Consider the following 16,592-nt stretch of genomic DNA (forward strand, 5'->3'; position numbering starts at 1 on the left):
TTTTAGGGATTTTTTTTTCCCCCCTCTAGTGGGAAATGTCACATTGCAGAGCAGGCAGAGGATTTGCCTGTATGTGTATTTTGGGGGGCTGGGCAGGACACCTCAAATCAAACACCCTCCTAATCAGCTCTTTGCCCCCAAATCCAGCTTTCCAACACTAAAGTGGTCTCCCCAGCTTTTCTCCAGATTTTATTGGATCCAGGATTGCCTACTGCAGCCTGAGTTCAGAGGAAATGAATTCTACCAGGAGATGTAAAACATTAAAAATTAAAAAGGAGTTAAAACACTCTTTACAGAATATTTTGTGTTTGCCAGCTCACCTTGGGATTTTGCCCTTTGCCCACGCATGTGCCCATTTAAATTAAACTCAGAAACGAACAGGGAGAGAAAAACGTGGAAAGTACAAAAAGCCAGGGAAAAATCAGAGAAACTCCTGCCATGAATTAGCTTTTTCTGATAAAAACAAGCACTGGCTGGAGGAGCTCATCCCTGACAGACAGGGAAATACTCAGGAAAGAAAAGTAGAAGATGGGGAAAGCTAAATGCAAAAAGAGGTTTTAAAGAGGCTTTAGAAAAAAATTAATAATCAAAAGCTCAGGAAACAAAGAGCTTTTCCAGGCAGGTGGGATGCTGTGCCCCAGTTCAGTAAGGACTTGGTTTTCTTGAGCATATTTTGCTCAGATTTTTTGGTGGGGGGGAGAAGTGAACTTTGTTGATTTGAAGCAAATCAGTGGACAAATGAAACTTTCCATCCTGCTGCTTGGGAGATGCCAGCGGCAGGGACACCGCTGGAGCTTCCCAAACCTCCCCTGCACGGATCCTCCCGTTCCACAAAAATAAATGAGAAAATCACCGACCGACACAGACACAGACACGCGCTACAGCGAGGCAGCACAAAAGCTCTCCCACAGAAGCTCTCCTTCCCCCAGAGTGGTTTATTTCAGAGGCTGCTCCCTGCCCTGGGGACACTCCTGGGAGGAGCAGGTTGCTGGTGCCCGTGGAAGGGGTGGTTTGGGATGGGGATGCAGAGCCCAGGGATGGCTGGAGAGGCACCGTGGCCGCGTCATCATCGCTCGGGCTCCGCTGTCCTGGGCACCGAGGCGTGGTGCTGGTGGCCAGGGGTGGCTCACAGGCTGCTGGTGACAAACCTGGGGGACAGCAGGTGACATGGTGTGGATGGTGCTGGGGGTTTTTCCCAGGTCTCCCCCTTTCCAGAGATCCATTATTTTGTGCTAGATCCAGCAGGGCTCCAGCAGCCCCGGCGCTGCACACGGGAAGGAGAGAGGGAGAAAGAGGGAGAGGGACAGAAAAAGAGCCAGCAAGAGGAGGGATACTTGGGAAAGGCCTGATCCTGCAACCTGGGGCTTCAGCTTGTGACACTGCAGCTCAAACACTTGTGCCTCTCCTTACCCAGCACCTCTGCTCAGAGCATCCTGCCTGATCCAGGTTCTCCTGCCTGGAAAGTTCTCCCCAAATACACACCTGGGGACTCCAGCCCCTGGGAAGCCACAGAGCAACCTCATCCCTCCCTGCCCACGAAGAGATTTGGCGAAGCTGGGGTAGGAAAGGTCACGTTAGCCAAGCTCTGCTTGTAATTAAAGTTTTTTGATTAAAGATTTCAAAAATAAAATAACTCCCCTCCTTGATTTTTTTTGCTTCCTTCACCTCGGGGAGCTGCCAGCAGAGCCCCTTTTGTCTCAACCCTGCAGAAGCAGCCAGACCCTCCTGGCCTCCCGTGCCCCTTCTCGGTCACTCGCCGGCTGTGATTAAAATGGAAGACAACCATCAAGTGTGCTAGAACCATTTTAATATAATTATACATATCTGCCAAATCCAGGAAAAAAAAAAAAAAGGTTTATGCATATATATCTTTTTTTTTTTCTTTTTTTTTCAGTTAACATCTGCAAGCATAAACGACAATGAATTTCTTGGTTTGAATTCATCCAGGTCAGAGCAACTGCCCAAAGTCCTGTCGGATTTGCCGGTTACTGCCAGCGTGGCCAGCAGTAAGTGAGCTCCAGAGGAGTTAAATGTCCTCAGGTGGGGTATTTTCGGTCTTTCCTCTTTCATTCAGAGACAGTTTGTTGTAAAAAGTTTCAGTGCAGTTCACCTCGGGTGAAAGGCGATCGTGTTTTTTGCGTTTTTTCTTTTTTTTTCTTTTTTATTATTTTTTAAATATATATTTTTAATTATTTTGTTTTTAAAGATGATAATAGGTAACTCAGTTGCTCTGAATTTCACTTATAATTATAACCTATTTAAATCACAGCAGAACTCCCGCTGGTGCAGAGTTCATAGTTGCATACAATACAGGAGATCACAGTTTTGAAGTCTAGCACAGATTAAAAACCACAGATGTACCATTTATATAAGACACACACTGATTGTCTCTTAAAAACTACATATTGACTCCTTATGAACATTATCTTTTTTTTTTTTCTTAATCTTTAAATAAAGTAGTGCAGCTAGGACAATCAGTCACACAACCCACACAGCCCTGAACCAAGTTCTCTGGGTGCCAACTTCAGCAAGTTGGGCATGAAACAGTTGGATGAGCTCGAGAGAGAGAAAGAAAGAGGGAGGGACAAAAAGAGGGAGAAAAAGAGAGATGTTGTCCATTCTGAATATTTTAACCGAGGGTTGGCTAACACATTGGAAACCTCTGGGTGAAGGATCATCTTTCCACGCACACACAAAAAAAAGAAATAAAAACCTAGACTCTTTTTTTTTTTTTTTTTTTTTTTAAAACTGGCCCGCAGGTGGGAAGATCACCCACCTCTTCCAAACAAAGGAACCCAACAATTGGCTAAAACTAGAAAGAACACAGATGGGTCTGTCTGGTTTCTGCTCACTAGATGATCTGTCCGTTTAAGGCCTTCCTCCTCCGTTTTTCCTCTTTATTATTCCTTTTCCAGAGCGTCTGAGCAGGAGATGAGTCTGAACGGGATCACACCAACACTGTCCCCCTCTTGTTGCCGTCAGTTTTTTTTTTTGTTTGTTCATTTGTTTGTCCGTGGAGTTATTTTTCTCTTTAATTTAACCAAGACCTGACTAAAACTGGAGCACTCAGCCCAGCCTGTTCGTTCTCGTCGCGGTTTCTCCGGGGTACCACAAAGGTTCTTCACAAAACCTGGAACTTCCATGACGACGTCTGGTCCTTATAATCCAAGCAGTCAGCATTGAAGTTTAACTTCCAGGAGGCCGTTTGGTCTTTATAATCCAAGCAATCGGTGGTGGAGTTAAAGCCCAAACTGGAGGCTCCATAGCCCTGGGTGGAGAGGGAGGCTGGAGACTGGTTGAGGTGGCTGGTGACCGCGTTGGCACCCATGGGACTCAGGGTGGCCCCCGGCCCGGGCAGCTGGTGGTGCATAGGGGTCAAGTAAGATCCACAGTCCATGCCTCCGAAATAGGAGGTCGATCCAGCGTATCCTTGGCTGTAGCCCGATGCCTGGGTGTAGGTCATGGGATAGGATCTCTGCATGCAGGAGGAAGAGGTGGACAGGGGGTCTGAGAGCGGGGAGATGGACGCCGGGCTCCAGATGGACACGGGGGCGCTGCTGCTGGAGATGGTGGGGACTGAGGTGCTGGAGGGGGGAGTGAACTGCCCGCTGGTCCCGCTCTCCGAGCTCACTTCCCGGGCTGGAGAATTCTTCTTCTTCGCCGGCCGCACCTTGTTCTGGCCCCCGTTCTGCTGCTGCTGCTGCTGCTGCCGGCACTTGGCTCGGCGGTTTTTAAACCACACCTTGAGGCACAGACACGAGGGAGGGAGAGAGAAAAAGCCTGGGGTTAGGAATGGGCAAACCCGAGGTGGGGAAGGGATGGGTGGCAGGGAGACCCAAAGCTGTCCCCCAGGAGCAGAGGGTTGCAGGCTGCTGCACAGAAAAGCTCCGGGGCTCCCCCTCCCTGAGATCATTAGCAGTAATAACAAGTGGAAATCACAAATCAAACTCCTTAATAAGGTCACTTTTGGGGGTGAAGGGGAAGCTCTTTGCTATTTGCCAGCCGGGGACCCCCAGGAATCACTGTGTAAGGCCTATTGAAGTTGAACCCTTAATTAGAAACAACAGAACATCAGAAAAGGAGGGAACAATTAGGGAAGGAGAGGTTCGGGATGGGGGTAAAGACATCTCATTTACCCTCCAAACAGGCACTCTGCTCTCACCCCCTGGGTCAGAATTGGCTCCTCAGCCCATCTCCCCTTCCCTTAGCAGGGCCCAAGGGGGCTGGCTGCTCTGGGGAGGTTTTTTGGGAAGGAGGATGGGGTTTGGCACGGGGATATCCCGATCCCAGCCACCACGCTCCACGGGAACACGGCACCGCACAGCCTCGGGAAGCCTCGTCAGAAGGCAAGGGGGAGGGATGGCTTTGGAGATGCCCTGCCTCTGCTGCTGGGGTGTTCTAGGTCCCAGAGGGGGCAGGACCCTCCTGCCCTGCCAGCAGCACCTCCAAAATGCTGCCTGGATGGGATCCTCCTGCAGAGCAGGACAGCCCAGCCCCAGGAGAGGGTTCCCTCCGCCGAGGCAGCCCCTCTCTCATCAAAGTCCCCTCAGAGGGGCAGGAAGCCCCCAGTCTGTACTGGTGTGAGCTGGGATCCCAGTCTGGCCCAGCTCCAGGGATGTGGTGATCCCTGGGGAAGGGGGGGATCCTTTGTGGCTTCTGCAGGGCCCCCAGATGTCCGCAGGACAAGCTGGGATTTGGGGGTGCTGGGGATGGGTGTGGAAGGTCCAAGAGCTGGGATCCAGGATCTGCACAACCCCCCCTCAGTGCAGAGGGAGAAAGGGGGGCACACTCCAGCCCTGGGGGTGCAAAATGCCACCACATCCCCTCAGTGAACCCCCACCCCTCTCTGAGCCTCCTTCACCCCACCAGGGCTTGAGTTGGCTCCAGGACTGGATCCATCCCCTGCACCCATCCCCTCGAGTCCCTCCCTGCCGGGCACAGGCCAGTCCCGGGTTCATTCGGTACGGAGGGCGAGGGCAGGCAGGGCTCTCCGCGTCCTACCTGCACTCTGGACTCGGGCAGGTTGATTTTCAGGGCCACCTCCTCCCGCATGAAGATGTCGGGGTAGCGGGTCTTGGCGAAAAGAGCCTCCAGCACATCCAGCTGCGCCCGGGTGAAGGTGGTGCGCTCCCGCCGCTGCTTCCGCGGGGTGGCTGCGATCGGAGCCAGAGGCCCTGGCTGTCAGTCAGCGGCCCCTTAGACCCCGATGTCCCTTCCAGCCCCTTCCCCAGGGGGACACCCACATTCCCTGCCCTCTCCCGGGGGTCCCTCAGCCGCCACAGCTCGGCAGTCCCAACTCAGCATCTCCCCCGCATCCTCGCAGCATCTTGGTCCCATCCCCAGCCCGGGGCTTTGCGCTGTTTGCAGCCCCTTTCGCCCATAAAAAGTTGGGGGTGAGGAAAAGGGAGACAGAAGGACCCCACGCCCTCACCCACCCAAGCCAGCGTGATCCCTGGGCATGTTTTGCCTCCCAAAATCCCAGCGGCTTCTCCTGCGTGGAGCCAAAAAAAAAAAAAAAAAATAGGGGGAGGGAAGAGGGAAGAAAAACGTGGCTTACCGGGATAACCGACGGACGGATGCAACAAATCCATGCCCGAGGTTGTGAGACTCAGGCCATTGACTGCGTAAGGTGGTTGCTTAAGATAAGACATCATGCTAAAGTTGTGGCGGGGAGGAGAGTTGGCCGAAATCCGGGCGAGGGGGAGCCGGCCGAGCGCCCTGCCTGCCCCGGGCGGTGCCTGCGGGAGCCGTCGGGCGTGGGGGGGCCGCCAGGTGCCTGCGCAGGAGGAAGAGGAGGGAGCAATGCAGGGATGAAGGGGGGGGGAGTCAGGCCAGATCGCTGCCCCCCCCCACACCCCGCTTTTATCCCCTCTGCCTCCCCCCCTCCCATCAATCCTCCCGCTCGGACCCCAGCCGGATTCGGGAGCTGGGAGAGACTGACCAGATAAACGCATCTCTCCCCAAAAAGGGCGAGGAGGGGAGGGAAGGGGGGCACATCCCAGCCAGTAATTACTGCCCGAACAAAACCCCCCCATGCCTTCAACTGCCCGCATTGTACGGCGGCCGGGGGCATTTGCATAGGATTCCCGGCCGGGCACCGGCTAATTGTCTCAAGCAAAACTTGATTGGGGCCATTGGCAGACACAAAGAACCCCTCGGCTAAATAAATAATGCAGATAACAAAGCCCAAGGGTGAGAAACAAAGAAACAATTCAAGAAACCTATCTCTCCACTAGTCTCTTGCAAGGACTTTAATTATCCCAGGTTTGGGCAACATTCAAACCTTCCCCCTTTCTCCCCCTTTTCCCCCTTCCCCCCGACGTTGCTGCATTTCAGAGCTCAAATGCCCGCTCGGGAAGAGCCAAACTTTTCTGCTCTCCCGCCATCAGTCCACGTCTGCAGTAATTTCCACCGGCCATTTGCACCTAATTAGTACTCCGGGTAATTAGATTTGGAGGCAAGTAACAGATTTATTAGGCTTTCAAGAAACTCTTGATGACGGAGCCGAAGCTAAACAAACACCTCGGTGGCGAGCGGCCCCGGGACAGCCCCGGCGGGCGAGCGGCTCCCCCGGACCCTGCTCGGGCTACCCCGACGGGACCGGGCAGCGAGGGGGGACCCAAACACCCGCCAAAAAAAAAAAGATAAAAAATTTTAAAAGTACGGCAATGGGTCAAATCGGGACTCCTAAAAAGGTTTAGGCTGTTTTTTTCCAGCTCTAAAATATTTTTTTTAAAAACGTCTTTTTGAGCAAACGCTCGCCCTTCCCTCCATTCCCAGCGGCCGTCGGGAAAACGAACTCCAGCAGAACTTTCTTCCCGAAACACCCCAAAACTCCGCGTTTCAGCCCAGCCGGCTCCCCGGGAGGGCCGAGCGCTGTCGGGGGGCTCCTGCCCCGCTCCACGCCCCCGGCAGCGCCGTCGGCGCGGGTTCTCCGCGGCGCGGAGCTTCCCCTTCTCCCCTCGGGAAGGGAATTGACCGCGCACGACCGCGCTGGGCGGCGGAGGGTGCGCGCATCCAGCGCGGGGTGCGCACGGTCGGGTCCCGAATTTCGCATCGCCCCCCGGGGGAGGCCGAACGGGGACGGTCCCGCCGAGGGGGGAGCCCCGTTCCGCCGAGGGGTTGGCAAAGCGGGAGCCCCGCAAAACGCGCGGGAGAGCAAAGCGCGGGGGTTGCTGCCCGCTCCAAAACGAGCGAACAAAAAAATTTAAAAAAGACAAAAAAAGATTAAAAAAAAAACAACAAAAAAGAAAAACACAGCAACAAAAAAAAAAAAAAAAAAAAAAAGCGCAAACACCTCCTCCCCCCGCCAAAAAAAAACCAACCCTAAAGCTCCGTTCGGTTAAATTCGGCGGCATCCTACCGAGGCGCCAGCCCGGCGCGGCCGCCCGCGGAGCCCCTCGGCCGCGGCCGCGCATCCCGGGGCGGCCCCGCAGCCCGCGGAGCAACGGCTCCGCTCGGCAATCTGTCACCTTTCCCCTCCTCCCGCCGCCCCCCCGCTCCGCGCACAGCCCGGCTACCAGTTGCTCTGCCCTCGCTCAATAATAATTACCCCGTCCGAGAATTAATTATAATAAATGTTTTCTTGATAAACTAACGAGATAATCCGGGCGGCACACGCTCCCTAATTACGAGCCACCGGCCCCGGCTCCGCGGCTCGCCCCGGTGATTAATGCGGGGCAGCGATCCGCGCCCGGGCGCGCAGCCTGCGCCCCTGCCCCGGCCGTGCTGCGGGGGGCAGGGGGAAAGGTGCCAAGGTAGAAAAGGGAATTTGTTCCCTTTTGTTTTGCAAACGACAGCCGCCTTCCCTGCGCTCCAACGAATTTCGGTCATTTTAAAAAATTCTAATTTATTTAATTTTTTTTTTTTTAAGCAAACCTTATTTTCCTTTTTTTTTTTTTTTTCGCTCTGGAGGGGCTGCTGTTTCGGGTGATATTTCCCGACATGCGAATTTCGCCCCGGTGCAGAGGCGGTGGGGATGGAGCCGTCACCGGCTCTGCCGGGCGGTCCCCAGCGCTTCGCCCTCGGAACCTCCGCGCTGCTCCGCGGCCGCGGCTCCTGCCCGGGACCGGGAGCGGCGGAGCCGGGCTCGGCGGGCAGCCACCTCCGCCTGGCCCGTCCCTGCCGGCCACCAGCACCCGGCCCTTTTTTAAAAAAGCATTTTTAAAGTGCTTTTCCCCCCACTTCTTTCTGGTTTTATTTTTTTTTTTTTAAACTAGAGTTGCACCTTTTCGAAATAAATAAATAATAAGCTTCAACTTCTCTAAGCAGCCGAAATCGAAATAAACCTCAGCAGCCAAGAAGGGTTTTAGTTCTAAAGAAACTTGTGCCGGTGCACAAGGACTTTTCCCGACTTTCTCTTTGTCAGCGCGGTGCGAATTCAGAGGAGAGGCCGGGGCGCGTTACTCGCGGCCGGTGCCTTTAGGAAGCGCTTTCCCAAGGCATAAAAAAATAAAAATAAACTAAAATGAGGGAGGTGGATACCAGCTCCAGCCCCTCTCCGACCTGGATGCCATTCCTGCCATCCGTTTCGCGCACACCAAATCGTGAAGCTCCGGCCCTAAATGCCTTGAAGATTTCTCTCCCTGCGCTCTCCAGCCCGGTTCTCCCGGGCCGTGAGTGCTCAGAAACACCTTTGCAAAATTACTTTGCTGAGTCTCCGCATCGCGAGGAAGAGGAGGAGGATGAAAGGGTTCTCAGGTAGGAGTCGGAAGAAGCGAGAAATTCCTCCCCGTTTGTTTTTTTGGTTTTTTTTTTTTTTTCCCCTAATTTTAAAAGTCCAGCTTGAGGTCAGGAAATAACTCCAGGCCAAAGGAATAGGCCGGAGAAAAATCGTGTAGCCAAGGGAAAGGCGGAGGAGCCCCGCGCCTGCCCGCGGAGAGAGCAGCGGCTCCGCTCCCGGCCGCGGGGCTCGGGGGGCTCGGGGGGCGATGGGGAGCGGCCCCGGCTTCTCGGTCCTGCCCTTCTCCCTCTCACCCTGCAGCTCCCGCTCCCTGCCCAGCGCCGAGCCCGCAGTGCCCGAGCCGGGGCCGCCTCCGCCCGGCCCGGCCCGGCCTCTCCCGGGCAGCTCCTGGCCACAGAGAGCCCCACCGCGCACCGGCGATTTAAAAATAATCATAATTTAAAAAAAAAATAATAATTATAATTTTAATGTCCCTCTCCCCGCGTTCCTGGCCGCCCAGCGATGCCCCCGAGGAAGGATGGAGCCAGAGGGTCGGACTTACCTGCGAGCCTCGGCGGAGCCGCGGGCAGGGCTGGGGGGCGAAGGGGGAAACCTGCTCCCGGATCCTCGCCAAATTCAGAGCTGGGGCTGAGCTGGGAGAGAAAGCACAAAGCGGGAGGTTAGAGAGCTCGCCGCATGCACATGCCCACGACATCGGGGGGAAAGGGGGGGGCGGAGGGGGGGTGGAGAAAAAAATGTTTGAAAAAGGAGAATAAATGGGGAAAAAGGGGAGGGGACGGTGCAGGAGAGGGATGCGGGGATGCGCGGGGTCTGGGCTCGGTACATACAGAGCTGGCCGGTGCTGGAGCTGGTCAAAGTGATTTTATTTTTAATAATAGTGGCAGGGTGCGTTGGAGCTGAAGGTCTCTACCTCTCTCGGGGAGCTTTGCTGAGAAAGCGCCTCTCTGGCAACTTTTTGACGCAAACTCTCCAACCAATGGCAGGGAGAGAGTGATTGACACATCTAAGCCAGGGGGAAAATAATAAAAACACACACAGGGGGAGGAAAAAACAGGCCGCTGCTGTACCGGGGGGACAATCCAGAGAGAAATAACAGCCACCGAAATGACACCAGAATATACATTAAAAGAACCTGCTCGGTTTAAAAATATACATTATGGAGTGGAGCGGATGAAGTCATTGTAGAAATTAACGTGATGGACAGCAGAGATGGAATTAGCGAATTGCCCGGGGAAGGAGAGGAAGGGGGGTCAGCAAAAGGCTGGGGGGCGGCCGTAATAATAACAACAACACCACCAACAAAAGATATTAATGTATAGAAGTAAATATTTGTGAAGGGGGGACACGGAGCCTAGCAGGAGCCCTGGGCTGAGCGGCAGGAGATGGGTGAGAGGAAACCCGCGGCACTCAAGGGGAGAATCCCCCCCAGCACAGACAGGGGTGCCCCAGCCCCGGGCCCCCCCAGCCGCACCCCCGGATCGGCCGCACCCCGATTCCACCTCCCAGGGGCCAAGTCAGCCCTGGAAGAAGAGGGGAAATGGAGTCACCTGGGGGGGCGACACGAATGCGTTTTAAATTTTATTTGTAAAGATCCATAGGGATGAGGGTGTGGAACGGGACTTGGCGGCGTCGCGTTGAATTTGCAGATGGGGACGTGCGCATGTTTTTAATGGAAATAATTCGGGAGCGGTGACGGGCTGAGGGTGAGGAGGGCCCAGGGGGTTCCCGATGCCGGGCACACCGGAGCATCGGGAACACTGGAGGGGTGTTCCCCAAGCACCTCCCGTCCTCGCTCAACTTCTCCCGGGTCCCAGCACCCCGAAAATAAAGCTCCGCCAAAAAGGCAGGAGGATGGAGGCGGCTGAGGTCGGAGCGAGGGAGCGCTCACAGACTTTCCTCACTTTGTGACAATGGGGGGAAAAAACCTGCAGCGCCTCGATCATTTTAACGGGGTGACCTATGTTAATGAAGTTATAGCAATTAATTCGCTTCTTTGTGGCTCTCTCCGAGCCTGGCTGCGTGCGATCCAACGTGCTTGTCCTTGGACTTTAGCGCCGGCGGTGCCGCCCGGGTTTGCAGGAGCAGGTTTGGGATGCTCGGGGCTGGGCTGGGCGGATGATGGGTGGTGTGGCTTGGTTTTGGGTTGGTGTTTTTCTTTTTTTTTGGTTTTTTTTTTTTTTTTTTTTTTAATCCTTTCCTCCCAGAAAGGAGGAGGAAGGAGGCGGCAGAAGGGAAGGAGGGAGGGGAGAGGAGGGGAAATAAAACAAACAAACAAACAAACAAACAAAATAGCCCCTCGCCCAGAACCGACGCAGCCCTGCCCGCCGGAGCCGCTCCCACTTTGGCCGCTGGGTTGTATTTGTTTGGAGCTTTTTTTGGTTTGGTTTTTTTCTTTTTTTTTTTTTAATTTTATTTTGCGAGGCGACTTCGTGGAAAGTTGGTACCCGGGGTACCCCCGGCGGGTCCCCCTGGCCCCACGGGACTCCCAAACCCCTGCCCTTCTTGGAGTTGTGTTTTGATTTATTTTTCCCTCCCAGACCCACGAGATTCTTTCGTGGGGACTTTTTTTTTTTTAATTATTATTATTTTGCGGGTTTGTTTGTCTAGTTGAGTTTGTTTTGTTTTTAATTGGTGTGGGTAAAGGAGGGGCAGCTGCAGCCGCCGTCCCTTTGCAGCATCCCCCGCTCTCTCGAGCCTTGCCCAGAGATCCGAGCGGGGCAAATCCTCCCCTCAGCTCCCCGCATGTCCGTGCCACCCCTCAGCAGAGCACCAGGAATAAATATCCCCACCGAACCCTTCCCCCCCCTCCGCCCCCTCCGCCTTTGCCATCGCCTCCCGCCCCCACATATTATTTAATAACCTTAATCCACCTCGGAAGAATGAGAGAGATAATTCGTTCCCGTGTATCCTGACCAGGAGGGTATTTTCGAGATCGATTAAAAATGAAGGGGGGAAAAATTAAAAAAATAAAAAAAAATTAAAAAAAAAGGAAGGGGAAAAAAAAGGGGAGAAAAAATTACAAAAAGGTGTGTCTGTGTGCTGGAGGCAGCCGGGCTGTGGCAGAGCGGGGCTGAGCAAGGCAGAGAAATAAAATTCAGTGCCTGAAGACAGAATGTGTGAGAGCAGGAGGGGAAGCAGAGGCAGGCCAGCCCCGGGCGCAGCTCCTGGCCCCGGGCAGAGCCGTGCCCCGCTGCCTGCATTCGGCCACGGCAGCAGCAGCGTCCCGGCCTCTGCCCCCTCCGGCCCGACCAGCCGGGAGTAATTCCCGCCGCCAATAAAACAAGTGGCAGAGATGGACAGTGTTACTTAAATAAACAAGGGTCTCTTTAAAATTCTCATCCACTTCAGATGTCTAAAGTAAGATTGTGATGATTTTGTCACGGTTTGGTAAATTTACCCCTTTAAGAGGCTTTCATAAATCCCAGAACACACCTTCAGCCAGATTTGAATATAGATTTAGGTTTTAAAACCCAGAAGCTGGGAACACCGCTTTATCAAAGAGAATTTCCCTTTAGCTTAGCAATGTGTCGGAATGGCTCTTGCAAAGATTGGATCTGAGAGGGGGAAAAAGGGGGAACCTTCTTTCCTGGAGCAATCCTGCACACACTTTGCAGCTGCCTCTGCCTTCAACCTTCTGCAGCTCGGGGAAAAGTTACCAAAAACAAATTTGATAATCATTGTTGCAGCTGTAGAATCTCGATTTTTAAAAAAAAAAAAAATTACGATTTTTTTCTAATTTTTTTTTTAAACTTTCCCATCTCTTCTGGTCCGTTTGGAGAGCGTTGCAGAGCAGGTACAGCCCCAGAGATCCAGCCTAGCTGGGGCTGACGGGGAGTGAGTGGAGATGTGTGATTTTCTGCCCTCTGAGAACTTTATGCTCAGAGAACCAAAATCAGCTTCTGGGATGAAAAGAAACTGTAACTTCTGCTTCTCAGTAAGTTCTCCAACTTTCCGATGCCAGTCGGGTTGCAAAGCCATTTTCTCTCTCTCTCTCTCTCTGCATCGCTGTCTCTCTTCTCTCCTTTTCTCCTTCTCCCTCTTCACTTTTTTCTCCTCCTGATTTAATTTCCGACTCTCCTCACTATCGCGACCGTTCCGCCCGGGCTTTTATCGCCGTGTGTGTCGCTCCCAGGGCTGAGCTGCTGCTGCCCGCGGTTGTGATGACCAAGGGTGGGGGGAGGAAAATAAGAAATTATTTATTCAGGTCGGGCGAAAGTTAAGGAAAAAAGCGGGGGGGGAAAAAAAAGAAAAAAAAAAGAAAAAAAAAAAAAAAAAAAGGAAAGCCCACCCCAAAATGAACCGATTTGTAATTTGTCATCTTTGTATCTCTGATGGGCTCCGGAAAGCGATGCACGCTACAGCTTTTAAGCTTTTCCCTCATCGGATTTGTGTCTAGTTAAAATATTCCAGACTTTCCTTGAAGTTTATCTGCAATTCAAGTGCTGGTTGGAGTTTATTTTAGTTTAGGGGTGTTTTTACGGTTTGTTTGTTTGTGGTTTTGTGGTTTTGGTTTGTGGGTTTTTGGTAAGTTCTAAGCTCCCCCTCACCCCAAAATCTCCATTTCTGGGGGTGCAAAGCCGGAGACATTGGTATATCTGTGTCAACTTCCAGAATGGGTCAGATTCGTTTTAAAATGCTGGAATCATTAAAAAAAAAATTATTTCCCTCCTTTTCCAAGCGTTGGGAGGGGATGGTGGGGCCGTCACCTCTTTTGGGAAAGGGGAAAAAAATGGAAAAAAAAATATATGAAGGCAGCATCTTTGCCTAGCTGAAACCGAGTTTCACAGTTGGGATGGGGGCCGGGCGGAGGAGAGGAGGGGATGGTGAGGGGATTTCGGGGCCATCTGAAATCCTAAAAAACGTCACCCCGAAAGCAGCGAAAGTGCGGTCAGGGCTTGCACCTGAGGGAGCGGCTCATGTGCAGCGGGGCGGGGGCGAAATAGCCCCCTTTAAAAAGAAAGAAAAAAAAAACCACCCAAAAAACCCCACCCAAATAAATGAAAGAGCAAGAAACGCTGGGTGTTAAATAAATTTAAATAAATGCAGCAGCGTTCGGGGGAGGCCGTGCGGGGAGGGGGCGTCCCCGGGGGCTGGGGCAGGGCTGTGGCCGAGTGCGGGGGGTGTGCGGGCATGAAAGGCGCTCATGCGGCCGGGTTTACATAATTTTTTCCTCTCCAGGCCATGAAGTTACCTTGATGAGCAGCTCGCTGCAGCAATCAGATTATAGCTCCCGAGCCAGATATTAAAATAACAGTTACAGTCCCGCGTCCCGCGTGTTGGCAAACTTGGGAGAAATGAAGGGGTCGGGGGAGCGGGGGGAGGGAGAGAAAGAGCCAGAAAAGGGGTTTTGTAAGAAAGAAGAAAAGAGAACCGCAGAGAAGCTTTAAACTAGTCTTTCGTTTGTAACCTTTTACAACCTTTATTTCCCGTATATGAAAAGCTCCTTTTATTGAGACCCAGAAAGAACTTTTATTTTTTTTTTCCCTCCCCCCAACCTTTGGATTTTTAATTAGAGCCCCTCAATCGCAGCCATATATATAGGAATCGATATAAAGTAATCCGCGGAGATGGGCTAAGGTTTTAATCGAAAATCTTCTTTGCCATTCTTTGCAGATCTTCTTTAGCCGCTGGCTGGTGGAGAAACAAATGTTCATTACAAAAATACCCCCCGAACCCCCCAAAGCAGCTTCTCCCCAACCAGACAAAGCCACAAGGCAGAAAGCTTGCAAAAGATCCCGAACCAACTGTTGTTACCATGTGAATAAGAAATTACTCCTATGCTTAACTTCATTCTCCCTTGCAGGCAGGTATTTTTCGTAATGAAAAAGTTTTAAACCGGCTCCCAATACCGCAGTTCATTGGTGTTTTTTTTTTCATTCTTAAAGGTGTCTGGGTGATGGTATTTGGTATTTTCCGTGCGGGAAGGGTCTGGCTTGTGCCGCGGGTGTCTGTCTGTCTGTCTGTCCGGCAACAAAGATCCCACACGTATAACACCGTGCTGAAATCCACATCCCGTCCTCTTGCAGCTTCTCAGACTCACAAATATCGCACTTTCTTGAATTATTTTTTTTTCCCCTTTCCTCTTAGCCTTTGGCTTCTTTCCCCCTTCTTTTATTATTTTTTTCTTTTTTCTGCAAGTGCTTTATATTATAGAAAATTTAACTCTTTGCTCCCCCGCCATGAAATATTTCTTTTCCTATGTAAAAAGAAAGGAAGAGAGAGAGAGGAGAAAAAAAATTTCCCAACTTCCCCCAAAGCTCCCCCAAGCTTCCTTCTTTCTAAAGAACTAGGGCTGTTTTTCTCCAGGGGAAGGAGAGGGGGGTGGAAGCTAAATATTAAACAATGCAGGCAGCTTCGGGGTTATTTTGGTAAATTAATTGTGAGACTATTCTGGCTCCTATGAGTTTCTGCATGATTAAACTGTGCTATTTGTTCCCCAAAGCTGCACATTAGCAGAAAGTGCAAGTCTATTTTAAAGCATCATCCTCAGGTTTAATGTAAGCAAACTGGGCTGAGTGAAAAGTTTACCCGAGTAATTGCAACTAAGAGTCCGCTGTAGTTGTTTTAATCATTATTTTCTATCTGATAAGTGCTTTTTAAAGAACAGACCCCGCATTTTTTTAATCTGAAGGAAGCGAATCTGGCCGTATTTGTACCCCAACCTCGCGTCTTATCTGTATGAAATTTCAATTTATTTAAAAGCCTGGTATTTAATACACGACACGGGCCACATTTAGTTTAGACAAACCCCCTCTTGTACTTTCTCCGTAATCACGCCTAATGAAAAACGTGGGATTTTCCCATTATTAAAAAAAAAAAAAAAAAAAAAAAGTGAAAATATAATGCATCTTCATTAGGAAAATTGACTGCTGTGCTCAAGACAGTTCTTAATTGAAAAGGCAACCTATTTTAATGGTGTGGTTGAGGAGAAGATTACATACTTTATCCAAACACAAAGACAATTAATAATGAGGAACAGGCTGCTGCCATTAACTCTAATGTAGTTACATCAATGTCAGTGCGAGTGCTCGTACCTGAGAGGTGCTGGGGGATGCGCCCGCGGCCCCTCCGCCCTGCCCGGCCCGGCTCGGCCCCTCCGCGCCGCCACAGCCCCGGCCCCGGCCGCTTTCAGCCTTACTTTTATTATTATTTTTAGTTTGAACGGCGGCTGGACCCCGAGGAGTTGTGCGAGCGCGGCTCGCCCCGGCCGCTTTGCTTTAAAGGGACTTTTCAGAGCTGCCTAATTCAGGATATTTAAGCGCAGGACAATGCGGGGTGGTGGGAGCGCTTAAGCTGCAGTTTGCAAACGAATCCGAGCCCCAGAGCCCAGGGAAAAGTCCCGTCCCCCCCGCTCGTCCCCGGCGCTGCCGAGCGCCAGCGCTCGCCCCAGCGACGCCTCCGCTTCGAGCATTTATTTGGACTTTAAAAATTTTTATTTTCTTTTTTAAGAAATAAAAATTCAACTTCCAGTCGCTCGATGCGCCGATCAGGTGTGTTTATACCGAGCGTTGGCTGCGGATGTTTTGCCTGGTATTTTTGTTTTTTTTTTTTTTTTTTTCCCCTTTCCCAGGAGGAGCGGCTGGGTGGGAGCCCCGCAGCCCCGCGGTCCTTGCGCGGCCGCGGAGCGGAGGAGGAGGAGGAGGAGGAGGGATGCGCGGAGCGCTGCGCGCCCCTTGCCCGAGTTAAACAAAGTCCTCTCCAAAGCCCCTTCCTCGGCAGTGAAGTCGATTAGATAATTAAAAAATAAAATAATGAAACCAGAGCAGCCCAATTTCTCCCCCCCCCCCCAATTAAATAAATAAATATCCCATAACTGATCCCTCCCTCCCAAAATTGCTCCCCCCCTCTCCCAGCTCCATCCCCGCCTGCAACTTTCCCGCAGATCTTTGTCCCGCACCGGGAAAGCGGG

At 52.0% G+C, this 16,592-nt stretch overlaps 1 protein-coding gene across 1 annotated transcript; it reads right to left on the minus strand.

The window, feature by feature from the left end:
• Positions 1-1,790: 1,790 nt before the first annotated feature.
• On the minus strand, positions 1,791-9,742 carry OTX2 (orthodenticle homeobox 2). Its single transcript, XM_071426168.1, has 5 exons — positions 9,511-9,742; positions 9,225-9,315; positions 5,558-5,776; positions 5,002-5,153; positions 1,791-3,742 (listed from the first exon to the last, which is right to left on the minus strand). Exons 3-5 carry the CDS (start codon positions 5,652-5,654, stop codon positions 3,122-3,124), a joined length of 870 nt encoding a protein of 289 aa, XP_071282269.1. The 5' UTR covers positions 5,655-5,776; positions 9,225-9,315; positions 9,511-9,742; the 3' UTR covers positions 1,791-3,121.
• Between the last annotated feature and the right edge of the window lie 6,850 nt (positions 9,743-16,592).

Source organism: Agelaius tricolor, unplaced genomic scaffold, assembly GCF_023055355.1.
Source record: "Agelaius tricolor isolate 1412-34295 unplaced genomic scaffold, bAgeTri1.0.p SCAF_5, whole genome shotgun sequence".
Taxonomy (NCBI): domain Eukaryota; kingdom Metazoa; phylum Chordata; class Aves; order Passeriformes; family Icteridae; genus Agelaius; species Agelaius tricolor.